The 18,436-nt window shown below is 34.1% G+C and overlaps 2 protein-coding genes across 6 annotated transcripts; one reads left to right on the top strand and one right to left on the bottom strand.

The window, feature by feature from the left end:
- The first annotated feature begins 309 nt into the window (after positions 1-309).
- On the top strand, positions 310-5,203 carry LOC133694582 (cyclin-T1-3-like). Of its 2 annotated transcripts, none has more exons than XM_062116146.1 (7): positions 310-501; positions 1,158-1,472; positions 1,969-2,050; positions 2,235-2,369; positions 2,735-2,910; positions 2,987-3,138; positions 3,727-5,203. In XM_062116146.1, the coding sequence occupies exons 2-7, from the start codon at positions 1,246-1,248 to the stop codon at positions 4,830-4,832; spliced, it is 1,878 nt and encodes a 625-aa protein (XP_061972130.1). In that variant the 5' UTR covers positions 310-501; positions 1,158-1,245; the 3' UTR covers positions 4,833-5,203. The 2 variants fall into 2 exon arrangements, with proteins under 2 accessions (XP_061972130.1, XP_061972131.1); XM_062116147.1 differs by having other exon boundaries at positions 310-1,022.
- Positions 5,204-8,230: 3,027 nt separating this feature from the next.
- On the bottom strand, positions 8,231-14,050 carry LOC133695370 (peptidyl-prolyl cis-trans isomerase CYP59-like). 4 transcript variants are annotated; one of them, XM_062117324.1, is made up of 14 exons: positions 13,812-14,050; positions 13,489-13,593; positions 13,176-13,293; positions 12,989-13,039; positions 12,649-12,740; positions 12,464-12,563; positions 11,779-11,901; positions 11,619-11,696; positions 11,444-11,490; positions 11,295-11,350; positions 9,789-9,829; positions 9,444-9,549; positions 9,004-9,142; positions 8,231-8,927 (listed from the first exon to the last, which is right to left on the bottom strand). In XM_062117324.1, exons 1-14 carry the CDS (start codon positions 13,907-13,909, stop codon positions 8,366-8,368), a joined length of 1,716 nt encoding a protein of 571 aa, XP_061973308.1. In that variant the 5' UTR covers positions 13,910-14,050; the 3' UTR covers positions 8,231-8,365. The 4 variants fall into 4 exon arrangements, with proteins under 4 accessions (XP_061973308.1, XP_061973310.1, XP_061973311.1 ...); XM_062117326.1 differs by having other exon boundaries at positions 9,450-9,549; XM_062117327.1 differs by having other exon boundaries at positions 9,004-9,139; positions 9,450-9,549.
- Between the last annotated feature and the right edge of the window lie 4,386 nt (positions 14,051-18,436).

Raw genomic sequence — 18,436 nt, 5'->3', positions numbered from 1 at the left:
CACGAATCTTAAATTTAACAAATATATAAATTTTCAGTGATCATTATATTAATAATTATATAGCTATATTTTATAAAATATAATTTTAATTTTAGAATTACAAGTAGCAACTATAATACATTGAAAATTCGGACATTTAGTACACTTTTTTCCTTTTTTTAATAATAAAAATATATTTTTCTTTACTTGGAGTAAGAGATATAGGCTGACCGAGTTCAAGCCAAACAATAAAACAAAGGAGGGATTGCTAACCATTAAAAAAATAAATAAAACAATAACAAACTCAATAATAAAAAAAGAAAAAGAAAAATACATACTAGACCTTAGCAAAATAGCTGTGGCAAAATCTTCTTTGCACTATAAACCCTAAAATTTCCACAAACACCCCTTCTCGGCACACCCCTTCATCTTTTCCTTTTTTTTTTAGTATCCTTTTTCTTTCTCTCGTATTTGGACACACAGACACACATCTTTTGGTTTATTGGTTATATTGTTTTCTTGGTAATTGCAGGGAAGCTTATTAGTTTTTTTCTTGTCTTTTGTTCTGCTCTTGTGACTATACAAGTTTAAGTTCTTCACTTTTTTCTTTGAAATTGTACATGGCATCTGGGTTTTGTTTGGTTTGATTGAAAGGAACTTCCTTTTTGTGAAAGATTTGAAAGAGATTATATTGTTTTGGTTTTCATTTTCTGGGTTTATAAAAAACACTTTTTTTTGCTTTAAATTTTATGTTCTGAATTGTTTCTTGATTAGGAATCTGACTCTTTTTTTTGTTGGAGTTTGTTATATTGACGTGCTTGGCTTCAATTTTCCTAGCAATCAACATTTCAGTGTCTGTTGCGTGAAAGTTCTATAATCATTATGGGTATGGGATTATAATTCGCTTTATAGTTTATTCCATGGAATGGGTGGCCTTTTGATTGAATGGGAGAGTTAGTAAAGCTTAGAACGGATTAAGCTTCCAATTACTACAAGTTGTTTGGAAAAATTTCGGATTGAAATTGAAGATTGAAGTTTTTAGTGTTAGTTAACTTTTGGGCTTTTGTTTTTCTTGATTCAGCGTTTCAATTTATGGTTCTTTTTTTAGTTTTTTTACTAAAAGATGATGCTTTCATAACCTATTTTGTTTTTTATTTGTATTGGCAATCTGTTTGCAGGGTGCTATTACCTAGCAGCACACTGATTTCTTCAGTTCATATTGGTCCTGGATAGACTGTTCATAACATTTGGTGGTCGTAGATACATATGGAAAATTCAATGGCTGGTGAGTCATCTCATTCTGAAATGAACAATGGCGGACTGTACATAAATTCTCAGGAAAAACTTGAGGAAGGTGGCCGTTGGTACTTATCTAGGAAGGAAATTGAAGAGAATTCTCCATCTAAACAAGATGGCATTGACTTAAAGAAAGAGGCTTATCTACGCAAGTCATACTGTACATTTCTACAAGATTTGGGCATGAGACTTAAAGTGTGAGTCTTTACACATTATGTGGTTCCTTTTGTGCATAAGCTTGAACTAAATGCTCTAATGTCTCTGGGTTTTCAATTTGGTATTATATGAGTGTTCTTTTGTGGTCCCTTATAAAAAACTGAATTAAAATGCATTTTATATTTTCAAGTTTAGAATAGTTGCCTGTTCCTTTTGGTTGCTCAGCGTTTATGTGCATTTTATATAGTTGGAGAACATTCTGTATTTATGCTTTCATCTCTTGACATTTTATTAGATAATAGTATATGGGGATTAATAATCTAGAATTTTAGAGTTTTTGGAGTAAGTGCAATGAAGAAGTCAAACAAGAAGAGAGATGGTGAGACAGAATTGGTAGAGTTTTAAAAGGAGCTATGGTTCTTCTGTTTACACCAAGTCAATGTTTAAGGAGAGTTGATGTGCTTTTGCACTGCACGTTGAATGCACACTATTCTATGTAATTATGCGTGGGATAATCATGTATTTCTCGAATTGCAGGCCCCAGGTAACAATTGCTACTGCAATAATTTTCTGTCACCGATTCTTTCTTCGTCAATCCCATGCAAAGAATGATAGGAGGGTGAGTCAATGTTCCTTCATTAAATGTCAAATACCCCCCCCCCCTTCCCCCCTCTTCCAGTGTAATTTCCCCCCTTCTTTTGTCTTTCGGTGCTTTGTTTATATAGTACCCACCACTGAATTGGTAACTGATATTTTGATTTCCTTAAATTAACATCTTGTCTTAATTTCACTCAATGTCTCAGACTATCGCTACAGTTTGTATGTTTCTTGCGGGGAAGGTAGAGGAGACTCCCCGTCCACTGAAAGATGTTATTCTTGTTTCTTATGAGATTATACATAAAAAGGATCCTGAAGCAGTTCAGAGGATCAAGCAAAAGGTATATTCCATCTCTATGATTTACTTGGCAAGGATGTTTTCCACTTCTGTAATGTTTTTTTCAATTCATCCCATCGGTGGGGTTTGGCTTCCTTACCACCACCACTCCGCATTTCTGATTTGTAAGATTTGACTGTGATTTACCCAATCCACTCCATTCCACCAGTTGAGCTAAAGCCCAAGTGTGTTGTGTCTGAACTTTGCTCAAAATGCCAAACTGTATTGTCTTGTTGTCAATCCCTTAGACCACACAGATTACAATTTACAACACTTTCCTTTTTGCAAGTGTTACAATTTACAGATTACAACTTTTTCCACTCAATTTTTCTTCTTGTTCTTAACTCATTATCCACATGTCTCTTGCAGGAGGTATATGAACAACAGAAGGAAATAATTTTACTTGGAGAGAGGGTTGTACTTGCAACTCTTGGTTTTGATTTCAATTTGCTCCATCCATATAAACCTCTTGTTGATGCTATAAAGAAATTTAAGGTTGCTCAAAATGCCCTTGCTCAAGTTGCATGGAATTTTGTGAATGATGGGTATGGAAAATTGCTTATTTTAGTTTATATACCTTTCTTCTCTGTCTCTTCTTGATTGGGGGGATGCTGTATGCAGACTGCGTACATCTCTTTGCTTGCAATTTAAGCCCCACCACATTGCGGCAGGTGCCATTTTCCTTGCTGCAAAGTTCCTCAAAGTAAAGCTCCCATCAGATGGCGAGAAGGTCTGGTGGCAAGAGTTTGATGTCACCCCACGCCAATTGGAGGGTTGGTGTTTTTCCCTTTTCTTGCAATCCTATTAGAAATATTGATGACAGATATTGTTTTTATTAATAATTACATGTGTTCCTGAGAGCAGTCTCTCTCGCACCAAAATATCATCATACTGGGGGAATGAAGCTAGCTAGGGGTAAGGGTTAGGGGGCGTTTGGCAGTGTGGCCAAAACATTGTTTGCCCAAAACTTGAATTTTTTTTTTTGCTTAAAATTAATTTTTTTTAGTGTTTTTGGATCGTTTTAATGTACTGATGTCAATAATAAATTTTAAAAAATAAAAAAATATATTATTTTAATACATTTCTGAGCGAAAACCATTTTAAAATGCAACCTCTACCACACTCTCAAACAGCTTCTAGATTGGGAGAACTGAGACATGTAAATAGGTAAAACAATAATCTTTTGAATGTTAACTATTACAAAAACACTTTCGAATTTCATCTTAGGGGTGGGGTTTGAGTGGGAGAACTGAGACATGTAAATAAATAACACAAATAATCTTGTGACAACGTTAACTACTACAATAGCAGTTTTGAATATGGTGAATTTCAACATTAATTGTTGGAATTAATTCTTGCAGAGGTAAGCAATCAGATGCTGGAACTGTATGAACAGAACCGGGTGCCCCCTTCAGCTAACAGTGAAGCTGAAGGGAGCATAGTAGATGGAGCTTCTCATCTGGCCTCATCAAAAGCTTCATCTGGCAATGAAGAACAGTTGGCAACTAATAGTCATTCTCATACTGGAGGTATTAGTTCAAGACCTAGACCCTCAAAGCCAATGTCTAAACCAGTGCACAAGCAACCTCTTGCAGATAATCATGTTGGTCCTCCAAGAAGCAGCCAAAATCATGGCAATGACCATGGAAGTGTAGAGATAAGAAGTGCCTCTGACCATAATATGGATGGTGAACCCAAAGATGATCTACACCATGAGAGAGAGACATTTCCTTCCCAGGATAATATGAGGGAAGGCCATACCTTTAGGCGAGCTTCAGATTGGCTTGGAAATAAAGATCAAGAAAGGAATGTTGCAAGAAGTGAAACAAAAGATTTAGGAGAATCAAAAGATAAACATTTTGGTCGATTTGTGGAGCATAGAGAGGGTATGTTAGGTCAATCACCCCAAGATGCTATTAAAAAGATTGATAAAGACAAAGTGAAGGCGGCTTTGGAGAAACGAAGGAAGTCCCGAGGAGACATAACTCGAAAAACTGACTTCTTGGACGAGGATGATCTCATTGAGAGGGAACTGGAAGATGGAATTGAACTAGCTGCTGAAAGTGAAAAAAACAAGCGTGATAGAAGACAAAGCTGGTCCAAGCCCTTGGACAGGGAAGAATATGAGAGCTCACATCATGGGAAGAATATGGATGCAAGGGATGAACAGCATCATGGAATGAGGGGGCAGTTATCACAAAGGCCAGATCGGAACAGTATTGAAGATGGGGAACTGTCAGCTCCTGATGATATGTACCAGGGGTTTCCCTCACCCAAGTCAAGTAATCGCAAACGTAAGGCATCAAGTCCACCTGAAAGAAAGTCTGAGGGGGAGCATCGGACTGATAATGCCCCGGGGTCTCACCACTATAATCATCATGATTGTACAGATGATCGAAACAGGATGAACCGGTTTGGTTATTTGGAGAGAGATCATAAAAGGCATGTCCCAGAAAATAACGCCTGAGTTGTTGCTGTTTGCTGGAGAGCACCTTGGTATCAAAATTTCTGTCAGATGCTGGTAATTGCTTAAGAGATCAGTGGCTTTGTAGTTCCTCTGCAGTTGGTTGAAGTAATATGGCAGTTGTTAGTGGATCCTTTTAATAAAGGATGATCTTATTTAAGTCCAAGCCCTATAGCAGCCATCTTCTAGTTGATGGTTGGATTAAACTCTTCCACATGATTTATAAGAATGGAAGCGAGGATTTTGGATTTTCTTAATTGATTGGCAGCAGCATGCGCTTTCTCTTTGATCTCCTTGTAGAATACTCGGGATCACTATTCATGTACAATAACGATTATTCATCATCGAGTAATCATAATGATTTTCAGTTACAACCGTGGTGGAAGTCGTCATTTACATATTCAATGATGGTCATCTTTTTATGTGTTTATCTGTTTCCTTCTCTTTTCTTTTATATGTGGTCCTACGGTTTCCTATAACGGGAAAATTACAGAGTATCATCTTGTGGTTAGATCCCTTTTTCACTTACTTTTTGAACTTTATAAGTGTGTCCAGAAAAATTTAATAAAAAATATTTGATTATTTATGAGATTGTTATTAATTTTCATATAATGACTAAAGAGTGCTTTTAATATTAATATCATTTTATCGAAAATTAAGAGAGAAAAAAACTTAAGCTTTGTATTTCATTAAAAAAATTTTACAATCCCATGAAAACACAGCTACAAAAACTAATACCATTTAACAGTATTCTTATTATCCTTCGAGCGAAACCCACAAAGGTTGACAAGATTGACGTGCTTAATTTATTTTGCATGTAAATCTCATCTTCTAATTTATAAATTCAAATTTAGCAGCCTAAAAATTCACTAAGGTTCAAAACCTCACAGTCTTAGATAATATGTTTGGGCCTAATTACCCAAGAACTCAGCTTAGTAAAAAAATCCAGCTCTCATGAGCTCAACCTAAAAAAAAAACTCAGCTCTCATAAGCTAAGTTTAGGGGAAGAGTCCAACATCATAAGCTCGGCCTTAGAAAGAGCTCAGCTTTAGAAAAAAACTCTAACCTCATAGACTTAACCTTAAGGAAAAGCTAAGTGACATGAGCTCAACTTAGAGGAAGAGTTTAGCCCTCATGTGCTCAACCTTGAAGAAGAGCTCAATTCTTATGGGCTTGACCTTTGGAAAGAGCTTAATGTCATAGGCTAGCCTAGGAGAAGAGTCCAGCCTTCATGGGCTAAGCCTCGGTGAAGAGCCACCATCATGAGCTCAACCTAGAGGAATAACCTAGCCTCCATGAGCTCAGCCTAGAGAAAGAGCCTAACATTATGGGCTCAACTAAAGTGAAGAGATTAGCCTTTATTGGCTCAGCCTTATAGAAGATCTCAGTATTATGGACTCAACCAAAAGAAAGAGCCCAACGACATGAGCTTAGTTTAGAGGAAGAGCCCAGCCCTCATAGACTCAGCCTACAAGAATAGCCCAACATTTATGGGCTCAGCTAGAGGAAAAGTTGAGCCTCGTGGGCTCGGCTATATTTTAGATTCTACTCTCTTTATACTCCTAGGTCTATAAACAATCTCCTGATGACCTACCATATTTTCATCACAATAATGTTTGTATAAGAGATATTTATCTCTCATTGATGCATATGTAGATGATAATTATCCCTCTTTAATGTTATCATAATAAAATACCACTCCAACCCCTCATATTCATAAAAGATAAGACTCATGGATTATAAATACCCTATAAATCCTTCAAGTTTTAGGTTCACAATTTCTTCATTCTCAATACTTATAGCATACATATTTTCAAAGTTCATCTCACTAAAATATTATTGTTTTTTTTTTTTAAAAAAAAAGATATTTACTTAAATATCTAAGAGTTCCTAAATTTACAAAAAAGAATTTTTTGCTGGTATCAATCACCTTGATCTACCAAGCGTCAGACATAAGTTACTAGTCATCTTGACTAGGAAGAAATAATTAAATTACTAAAATTAAAAAATTAATTAATAATCTAGAAACTCGTCACAATTATCTCTCTTTTCACGTGTTGTATTATAAATGCTGATACCGTGTCAGTTCCCTAACTTTCTACTTCCAATAGTAAGTTCTCTATTTGTTTGGTGGAGAAGCATTGTTGGGAAACATGATGAAAAGCTTGATGCGCATTTGGACTTTTCAAGCCCGAGAGCTCATCCATCCACTCAAGCTTGGCATCTATTGATATGATATAAAAAAAATGGATTGTTATAGAACATATGATGAGTTAAGTACTTGCAAAAGAAAATGTATTTGAAGATTGGTGTCCAGAATGACATAAACACTCATATGCGACACTCGAAACTCATGTCATTCTCTTTTTAGGTAGAGGCTTCACTCTTGACTTCCTCTTCTCCATCGCTCGAATCCCACAATATCATAGATAATCAATTTTATGGTAATTAGATGTAATCTGGTAAAAAAAACCACAAAATCACGTAATCATTTAAAACCCTAGAATTTTGTGACAACAATGTCAACTGAGCGTTGAAACCCTACTAATCGACTAATGCTTGGTGTCAGAAGATGAAGGTTAGACTCGGATATAAATTTAGAGAAGCTTCAGTCTAAAAATCAAGATAATTAGCCCTTCGAAACATTATATTCAATATAGAAAAAAAAAAATCTAACTCGTTCAATTAAAACACTCAGAAGACATACCCTTAATTTAGCAAATCAATTTGCACCCACAAACCTAACTTGCTACAAATTAGTTATACCCAATGTGAAGGATATGGTTCTGGTTCTCTTCTATCATGTTCCTTCGATCAAAGAAGATGGCATGCCTAGGGCTAGTGCCATGCATAACTCAATGTCATTGGCTACTCCATCAACTCACTTTCGTTGCATAAGTGAAGATGACATTCCCATTAAAGAATGAATGGGAATTGATCTGACAATGACTGGGCAAACCCCATCTCTTTCCATCTCTGTTTTTGCTAAACTTGCTTGCTTTCATGAAGCCAACCTTAACAAACATCTCTTCCATTTAAAATAACATAATTGGTGGCTTGGGAAAATTCTAGGGTTTCCAATATGGCAGCCAGTGAAGGGGTGAGTTGGGATTGGCGGTGGCTAGTGAGAGAGAAAAAAAAATGCATCAATTTGCAGAGGTTAACCTTGACACCATTGTGAAGCTTATAGTGGTGGTCAATGACATAGAGAAGATGGGAGAAGTTGGTGACTAGCACAGAAGAAAAGGGGAAAAGATTTATGGAGTTCATGTTATATTATTATATATGATGATAATTTAATTATTTTATCATATTTTAAAATTTGGATTTAACTCAAGATGTAAAGTATAATTTCTAAAAGTGTAAAGGAAAAGTAAAAACATGATCGGAAGATTAATGTGTGAAAGAAAAAGAATTGTCACTCGAAAAGAAAAGAATCTATCTCAGAATAATTTAATCATCTTGGCACAACATCCATTAATGCTTTAGTTTCGGAACCAAGAACTACAAAACCAATGCCACAATAGCACTACGCATCATCTTAGAGCTCGACTCCTTTTGTCATCTCTGTTCCTCCGATCTCGATCATATTCAGGATCATCATCATTTTCTGCACTTCGACGTCTATGTTCTCGTTCATCCCTGTTGCCTTTATGGCCATCATGATCTCTATGACTATCTGAAGTTCTCTTTCTGTAATCTCGATGGTCTTTATGGCTATCATAATCTCTTTGACTATCTGAACTTCTCTTTCTGTAATCTCGATCGTCTCGGTCTTTTCTTCTATCCATATACTTTTCTTTATCAAGTCGCTCCTCAGGATATCGACTCCCTCCTTTACTTTCAGGGTACCGAGTGTCCTGTCTGTGTCCTCTATCTCTGTCACTCTGCCTGTACCTCTCTTTTCCTTCTTTCTTTTCTCTGTCAATTTGGTAATCTGGAGTGTCCTGTCTGTGTCCTCTATCCCTGTCACTCTGCCTGTACCTCTCTTTTCCATCTTTCTTTTCTCTGTCAATTTGGTAATCTGGATCACGGTGTCCATGTCTCTTTCCCTGTCTTGGACTTTCTGGAGTGTCTCCATCAAATACCATTTCATATCTACAAAAGTTTGTTTCCCTGTTAGACAAACATACAAGGAGGGAGGAAAAGGGAAAAATGCAAGATTATTACTAACCTCGAATTATTATCTCCACCACGCTGCATATTATCGTCCTTCAGGATGTATTTTGAAGGTTGATGTTTGTTAGCAGGATCACCAGTGCAATCCTTCGCCATATGATCAAGAGCACCACATTTGAAGCAACCTCTTCCTGCTGTCATTAAGATAGAATGTAAATGCAACAATCATGTTATAAGCATCTGCTTATCTGATTATTTGATGATCAGTGATGGGGCTTTTGAGAGTCTGTTTATATTTGGCAGATTTCCTACAGAAAGCAATTGGTTGTTTCTAGCTCATTATGCCCTTTTATAATCTTCCAATACTGAAATGGGATTGCTAGATTTATGCTCATTTGGTTCTTTTACACTCAGGTTTTTATTCTTTATTATGTTCCTCTTTTGCTCCCAACGTAAGTTCTATACACAAAATGTTAATCACATAGCAATCTTCACCTTTACCCGGTTGGTTGTCTTTTCGCCTGTATTGAGACCATAGTTTTGCAACACTCTGACTAAAATCCACATGAATCCTTCTATCATCAATCAAAGCATTATCCATCTGCCATGAAACAATTAAATAAAAAGTTTCAGTTGGAAAACAAAAATTACCTCATGATACATTTAGTTGATGACATTCACAAAAAATATTTTAAAGTTTACATCAATTTTTTACTGTTATCATACACTAGGAACCGTGAACTTATTTAAACAAGGCACCCCAGAGTAATCAGATATGCAGAAAGAAGAATACAAATCAAGTTCTCTGACAAAAACAGATTTTCTCAATCTTTCAAATACCTTAAAATATGCTAGCTCGCATGCCTCTTTGGTCTCAAACTCTGGTTGACAAAAAAAAAAATTATACTCATTCAGTAAAAAGTACGAGGATCATATTTTAACATGCCAAAAAGAAGATACAAAGATCACATAAAATTTGATCACTGTACATCAATAGAAAATGAAGAAACCTAAACATATGCAACAAATACACAGATTTAGACAAAGATGAGACAAGAGTTGATGTTGATGTTGATGTTGATGTTGATGTTGATGTTGATGATAAATGGTGCATTCCATCACACAGCAGTATATCATCTCAAAAATAGGCTATTGATCATTGTAGCTAGCATTCTCCAGCATGAAGAAATCAGTCTGGAGCTTATTTTCATAATAAATTTTAACTTTTCAGTAGAATTGCATAAACTGTTAGTGTGGCATATGAGTCTTTAGAACTATAAAAAAGCCAGCATATGCTCAATTTTTAAAATTCTCCCCATCTGCATATAACTTTTGGCTCATCCAAGTACTACAACAAACTTGCCAAGAAACCTAGAAAATGGCTCTAAGATTACCAACTTTGGCCAATAAAAATTCTCATAATTAGTTAATTGAGAATAGAGTAGTGCAGAAAGGACCATGAAATTCAAATTGTCAATAGAATCAGTCTGAAAATACTTGATTCTTTTATTTGTCATTTTTCTTCATTTTAGCCTTAAGGTTACAGTTTTTAAAGATTCAAGTGAAACTAGGGTATCTGACTATCTGAATAAATCCCAACTCCTCTTAAACCTGTAATATACAAGCAACGTCCCTGCATATGAAAGAGCATTTAAGGTAGTAACTTTATTACATGTCATTTTTTAAGGCCTATAATATTGGATTTCAAAATCAAATTTGAACTAGTGCAAGTGACCGAAGAGGACAGGACATAGCTGCGGGCACAACAGAGTGAGAGACAGGTCCTGAAATCTTAATGCTTCATGAACCACAAGTAAAAGAACACATATTTCCTAGCAAGATGGTCTATCTATGAGGGCACACCCACCAACAGAACACATTCAAATTATCAATAGAATCAGTCTGAAAATACTTGATTCTATTATTTGTCATTTTTCTTCATTTTAGCCTTAAGGTTACATTTTTTAAAGAGTCAAGTGAAAACTAGGGTAGCTGACTATCTGAATAAATCCCAACTCCTCTTAAACCTGTAATATACAAGCAATGTCCCGCATATGAAAGAACATTAAGGTAGCAACTTTATTACATGTCATTTTTTAAGTCATAATGCAGCCCTGTAATATTGGATTTCAAAATCAAATTTGAACTTGTGTAAGTGACCGAAGGAAGAGGACAGGACATATCTGCAGGCACAAGAGAGTGAGAGGCAAAGGTCCTGAAATCTTAATGCTTCATGAACCACAAGTAAAAGAACACATATTTCCTAGCAAGATGGTCTATCTATGAGGACACACCCAGCAACAGACAAAATTAGTAGAAAAATGCAGATGACAACATTCCACTCACCTATAAATGCATAACATAAGCTGTCTCCAGTCTTATAATCACGAATTATATCAGCCCTGCCATAGTCCACATGATGAGCATTCTATTTTTCTCACAAATGAAAGCTTAAAAACATAATTGTCTTTTTTTTAAGGGTTCCAATTACTCACGATATAACAGTTCCAAAGCGTGAAAAGATTGTATGCAAGTCCTCATCCTGCACCAAGAAGTTGGAACAACTCAACAAGGCTTTAAGATGACAACTGCAGTAAGAAATAAGAAAAAAGACACGAGAAGCTAACTCATAGATTCCCGTACCACAGAAATGGAAAACAGAAGACTCACCTCAGTAACTGGATTTAGTTTACAAACAAATAGGACATTATCAGGAGGCTTTGTCTCAGCCTCAGGAATATCCCCAATCTGTCACACAAGATAAAAAAAGAATGAATTAATATGTAGATGGAATTTGAATAATTGGATTATTATTTGTATAGATCCTTACACTCTCAAGCACAACTGCACTAGAATGTGCTTCCTTTGCCCGAAGAACCTCTTCTAGCTCTGCTGTGCCTAATTGTTCATCCATGGGCACCCAATCATCTTCGAGCCGCACGTCACCGTCAACCTAGTTACAATAATATGCATTGTTAAGGTAGGAAACTGGTGAGATGAGAAAAATTATCCTTGAGACCAAAAGTTTCGAAAAGAACATGAAAGAAAGAACACAGATTTAAACATGATTTGATCAAAATTGTCTCATATCTCTAATATCAAATCATCAGGTTGAAACTATTTATCTATCTGAGTTGATGTTACTCTTTCCTTGCCTTCACCTCTTTTCAGATCTATCATTCCATTTCTTCTTTTTATTTTGCTTTAAATTCTATATGCCTTCAGAAGCTTTTTTGTTTAGTATTCAGATTACCAATCAATATTCCTTCACATTAAGCATTGATGTTGTTAGACGAGATCAACATCATTTCCAATTCAAGGATTTGCCATTTACTTCCACTGCTATTCACTCTGATGGTGAATAGTTCACAGCCAAATTTCTTTTTAATTGTTGGATACCATGCATAAACATTAGATAAACCAGGTCTGCCCATCCTTCTGAGCCACATACAACCTCGAGAACTAGTTTGTATAAAGTTCAAAATCATTTATCTTTGAAGAGCATCAGCTAGCACCTCATCCTTTGGTTTTCCTTCTGGAGAAGCTTCAGGGATCAATTCTGCCAGTTGGGAAGGATCATCAAAAGGATCATCAAGTATATATGCGTGTTTGATTCTGATCAAAGACAATGGGCACATGTTACTATCCAGAAATTATAATCAAACATTAAACAACAAGTGCATTTTGAAGAAGAACCAACCTGATATTTTTAAAAGGTCTATTCTTTTCATCCACATAAGCTTCATTTATCCTCGTTAAAGTTTCAAGCCCTTCTGCTATCTCTCCAAATACCTACAACAGAGAAACAGTTTTGTGACTATCATAGAGAAGTGGAAGCCAGAGAGAAGTTCCTCTTAAGGGGTACACAAGGAACCATCCTGACCAAATAACCAACCGATGTAATTTCTTATTTCCATAACAGCTAACGGTTCATAAATCACTTCATTTAATCCTTTTCACACTTAATAGTCTGCTGTGATTCATATCCTATCCGGTTTTTTTTTTTTTGGGGGGGGGGGGGGTGTAGATTGGGAACTTACAGTGTGCTTCCCATCAAGATAGTCCAGATCATCACGCAGAGTGAAATAGAACTGAAAACAAGAACAGTTTTATAATCATACATCCAAAACACATATGCAAATTAAGAAGTGTGAAAAAGATTGCTTCCCGTTAACCATCAAGCAAGGAAAACAAGTCTTATCTTGTTTAAGACTCTTACTTATATACCTGAGAAGCATTCAAATTTTCTCCAGCACTAGCCATTGCAACAGTTCCCATCTTTGAATGTTTCAAATCAAGATGAATTTCATCGCCAAAAAATCGAGCCTGATCGCCATATAGAAATCTGAAATAACCACCACATGTAACGTTACATGAGAAACCGGATTTACTTACTAATTACCAAACAACTAGATTTCCAAAACCATGAACAACCATAAAAGATTTAGTAAAACTGCATAAAAAATACTCCAAAATACTATTAAAACCTAGACAGGTCATCAACATTCAAGAATATAATCAATGCATTTAAGGCTCTTACTTATAGACCGAATCGCCACCAGCTCCAGTACCAGTAGGGTCACCAGTCTGTGCAGTAAAATCCTTCTGGACTGTGTGAAATAGGCAACCATTATAATACTTAATCCTGAATCAGCAAATACAAAACCAAAAATATCAAATTTTATAGCCAAAACACTTCAAAGATACAAAAAGTTTACTCAAAGTTGATAAATTTCACAGTTTTTGTCAAGACCCAGAATTAAGTTCTTGAAACCCAGAAATTTAAATGATGTACATGACGAAATAGCAAAAAAATTAGCTACAATAGAGCAGTTTGAGATGATGGAATTAAAAGGGACTTACTTGCAAAGTTTCAAGAAGTTTTTGCAGGTTAACGGGCACTTGTCAGCGTATAAATCCACCACTATGTCACCTAAACTTGTAACTATAAGCACTGACATATTTTCTTTCTCTCTGTGACAGTCTGTGTTTGGTTGCTGAGAAAAGATAGGAAGCGAAGCGAGACTGAGCTGAGAAGGGAAAACAAGAAAAGAGATCTCTCGAACTCGAGCGGGTTACTCTAGGATCCGAGAAAGATTGATGGGGTCGAGTACTGTTAAAATGGGCTAGACCCGGACCGACGTTTTCAAACCATTTTATGTGAGTTGGATCTATTTTGTATCCATTGGGTTTGCTCGTGGGTTTAGTTCTAATTAGGAGTGAGAAAAAAAACCGATAAACTGATTAAACCGAGAAAACTAGAAAAAAATAACCAAAAAAACCAAACCGAAAAAAACAGAATTAACAGATTAAAAAATCACAAAAAAATTCTGGTTCGGTTTTGGTTTCGGTTTCTAAAGTCTGAAACCGATTGAACCGAACCGAACCGGTTCAATCAACCAGCATTTAAAAAAAAAAACAAGTATAAATACAAACATTTCCTAACCCTAGCTGCCCCCCCCTTCCAACCCTCTCCCTTCTTTGTCTCTCACTTCACCCCCCATCTCACTTTAGTGCTTTACCCTCTGCCTCCCCGCCCCCTACCCTCTCCCTTCTCTGTCTCTCACTTTACCCCTCCACCCTCTCCCTTCTCTGCATCTCTCTCACTTTACCCTCTACCTTTGATTTTCCTCCCTCCCTTATGGATTTGGTTCCTTTGGGTTTTAATTTTCTTGTTGAGTCTGTGCCACAAATGGAATTGGAATAGTAGATCCATTCCTTTTCTTTTATTTTTCATATCCGTGAATTTCTACAACCCCCCTGCCATTTGATTAATTACAATGAAATGGATGAACTTTCCCTCGAACAATCAACGCTATGTGCAGTTGGACGTTGTTGCGGTCAAGGTTGTAGGAGAAGCAGAGAGGACCATTGGGTTTGAACCAGTTTGGAAGGGAAAAAAATCGAACCGAACCGAACCGAAATTAATCGGTTTGAACCGGTTTTCAGTTCGATTCGGTTCAAAAAATTAAAAAAAATTCGGTTTAGTTGTTTATTTTGGTTTAAAATCAGACCGAATCGGAAATGCTCAGCCCTAGTTTTAATTGTTAATTGATTCTTGTATTTGTCTAAAGATACAATTCACTTGGGATTTTTAAAATGAGAAAGAAGGAGCCCATATTACGTTTGAACTCTCAACTTCACAACAACTCGAGCTTATTAATTATTAATTAACAAAAAAAAAAGCCATATGGTCATTTTATTGTAGCAATTTTAGTATATATTCTCTCTCAAACCAGGATTGTAATAGTTATTTTTTAAAAAAATTTAACTTCATCCCTGAACTTTATTTTGCACAATTGAGTCCTTTTGAACCAAATTTGCACCCAATGCATATTTTTTTAGGGGGGTTGAATTGAAATACAGAAGACTGGAGTGAAAAAAAAAAGAGTAATATAAGTGGTGACTTTAAGATTTGCTTGAAAAGTTCATTTTAGTCTCTTATCTTTTTTGGTTAATAGGTAACTAGTCCCTCTACTTTTAAAAAAACATAATTTTGGTACCAAACTTTATTTTTCTCTTTTTACAGTTTTTTTTTTAGGAGAGGTAGTCATTGGATTCCGACATGGAAAAAGAATGTTTCCATTGACGATGATTTTGACCACTAGAACAATCTATTTTTATGTTAAATGGTTCCATATGATGAGGGGAGTTAAGATTTTTCTTACCTTAAAAGCACCTAAAAAACATATATGAGATATGAAAGATTTTTTTTGTTGGTTCATTATGGGTTTTGAGACTGTTTTTTATGTTATTGGAAGCCATTGATTGGTTTGAGAAGATTTCAAAGATGTTTCATAGATGTTTTTGGTCAAAAAATATTTGAAAATGATTTTTTTGATTGAAAAAACAAGAATCTTATTTTTACAGCTACAGCTACCATAGTGGTTGAATTTTGAGGAATAATAAATGACATATTGACTTATATGTATGTATATATATATATATATATATATATATATATATATTCTCTCTCGTTTGTTTTCTTTGCCTTTTTTTTTCAATATAATTCAAATAAAACCAACTTATTTAGTTAGTCAAGACTATAACCCGAGTAATTGAAATTTTTCTTAAAAAAACACGTTTACAACACCTAAAAAATTAATTAAAAAAATAGTGTAGATCCACAGCGTAGTGCGGATACTAGTCTAGTAAAAACCAAGCCACGAAGGGATAATATTGTAGCAATGAGCAATATTTTCCCCCCTTTGGCCCTTCAAAAAACATACATTAACCTAGCAAATGAGAAGGAATTTTCATAGGCACATATTAATCATTAACAAATTCATTAGTGTCAAACTTGACTTTTGACTTCCATTATAGATAGTTAAGTGACTTAATTAGCCTTATAAAAAAAACACTAGCTTGCATCTAAGGGTATCTTAGACATTTTCATTTTCTAAACACATTTAAATTACTCATTTGCCACATGAAAAGACAAAAATGAAGCTTTTTTTAAAGGGACATTTTCATCTTTTTTTATTATAATCAAGTTAACTTAGGAATAATTTAGTCTTTTATAGATATAAAATATTAATAAAAAGAGAAAGTAATTGGCCAAAGCACGAGAGTGCATTACCATTTATATTTTATATCTAATTTAATCCTTATTCTTTTGATTGCTATTTATTTTATTTATTTATCTTCTTTTGATTGATTTTTTTCTTCAATTCCATTAATAATCATTAGGTTTTGTTTAATTTTTATATTAAATTTGGTTCTTATTATCTTGATATTTTTAAATCCTTCTACTAATTAAATGTTTTTCCTATTTCATCTCTCATCATTTGATTTTAATTTTTTTCATGTTGAATTTGGCTCCTAATTTTTTTACTGATATTTATTTTATTTTTAGATAATTTTTTATTTCATTTTTTTTTTCAAATTTCATCCCTCAATATTTTTTTATTAAGCCATAATTTTCAAATGTTAACATAGGTTGACTTCAATCTTTTTTAGATCTTTTCTATTTTTTGTTTAATTTCATCATTCAATATTTGATTTTTTATAGAATTGGTCTTTATTCCTTTTGTTTCCGTTTTTTTCTATAGGATTATCCAAATCATATGCCTATGATCACAGGGTTGGTGGGTTAACTCGAGTTGACCCTGATTTTTTTTTGTTGTTTTTTTTAATTTTTTTTTAGTGTCATGCCTTAATATCTCTTCATTGAGAATTCTACTTTGTTGTTTTTCTGACCTTGCCTTCTATATGGTCAACCCCAGCCTCATGACCATGATCACGAGTTTTGAAGATCAACACTAGTTAACTTTGGTATTTTTTAACTTTTTTTTTCCAAATTTTAACATCCAACATTTATTTTTTTGAAAGTTGGTCTTTGTGTATTTTTTTTCTCACTTTCCTTTTTACGAAGTTACCTCAATCCTGTTCCTATTGTTGTGAGATTAGCACTTCAACCCTGGTTGACACTTTTTTTCCATTTTTTTAAGAATATATTTTTTTAAAAAAATCTTCATGCCTCAACATTTTTTTTGTTGTGATTTTTTCTTCGTTATTTTTTTTGGTTTGCCTTCTACGCGTTAAGTTTTGGTTTTATGATCATGGTCATAAGTTTCAAAGGTTAATGCGGGTTGACTTTGGTCTTTGTTTAAGTCTTTTTTTTAATTTACTTTTTTAATTTTTATCCTTTAACAATTTTTTTTATAATTGATCTTTGTGCTTTTTTCTTTCTTTTCTTTCTTTGAGGTTATCTTAATGATATGCCCATAATTATGAGGTTAGCGGGTCAACTTATATTTTTGTTTTTTTTTTAAAATTTGATCATTTAATATTGGATTGTTCTATAGTTGAGTTTCATGATTTTGATTCAATTTGCTTTTGTTTGTAATTTCTCTATACCTTTTATTTGCACATACAATCATTTGATTATATAAAAAATATATTACAAGAATCTTAGTTATTAAGCACAATCTAGTACATGACTTGTGCTGCGAGATCAAATATCCTAATATTTTTTTTTATTTTTATCCTTCAATATTTAATTTTTTCAAAATTGATTTTCATGTTTTTTTTCTTACTAGTCTTTTTATGAAGTTGTCCCAATCATGTGCTAATGGTTGCAAGGTCAACACGTCTACACAAGTTGACTAATGTGTTTTTTTCTGTTGCTTTTTTAAATTATTTTTTTATTTTTATCATTTAATATTGAATTATGATTTTTTTTTTGTTGACATAAATAGTTATTTCACTAAATGAAAAAAATATTATACTTGTTAAACACAACTAAGTACAAACTCGCATTTTAAAATCAAATATTTTTATCTTAATTGTTTATTAATCAAGTATTAATTTAATTAATTAAATACATGTATATATATTTTGATTCATGATTGAAATTTTTTTATATAAAATAAATATATTAGAAAAACCTTCATATTTTTTTTATTAAAAACAAAAATAACTGCCACGCGATACAAAACCAGTAGACTAAAAATCACAAGTTAATCGCAACTTTTGCCCATTTGGAG

The sequence above is a fragment of the Populus nigra genome, chromosome 5, assembly GCF_951802175.1.
Source record: "Populus nigra chromosome 5, ddPopNigr1.1, whole genome shotgun sequence".
Taxonomy (NCBI): Eukaryota; Viridiplantae; Streptophyta; class Magnoliopsida; order Malpighiales; family Salicaceae; genus Populus; species Populus nigra.
The sequence above is the reverse complement of the archived record's forward strand: the minus strand, read 5'-3'. Positions and strand labels throughout refer to the sequence as shown.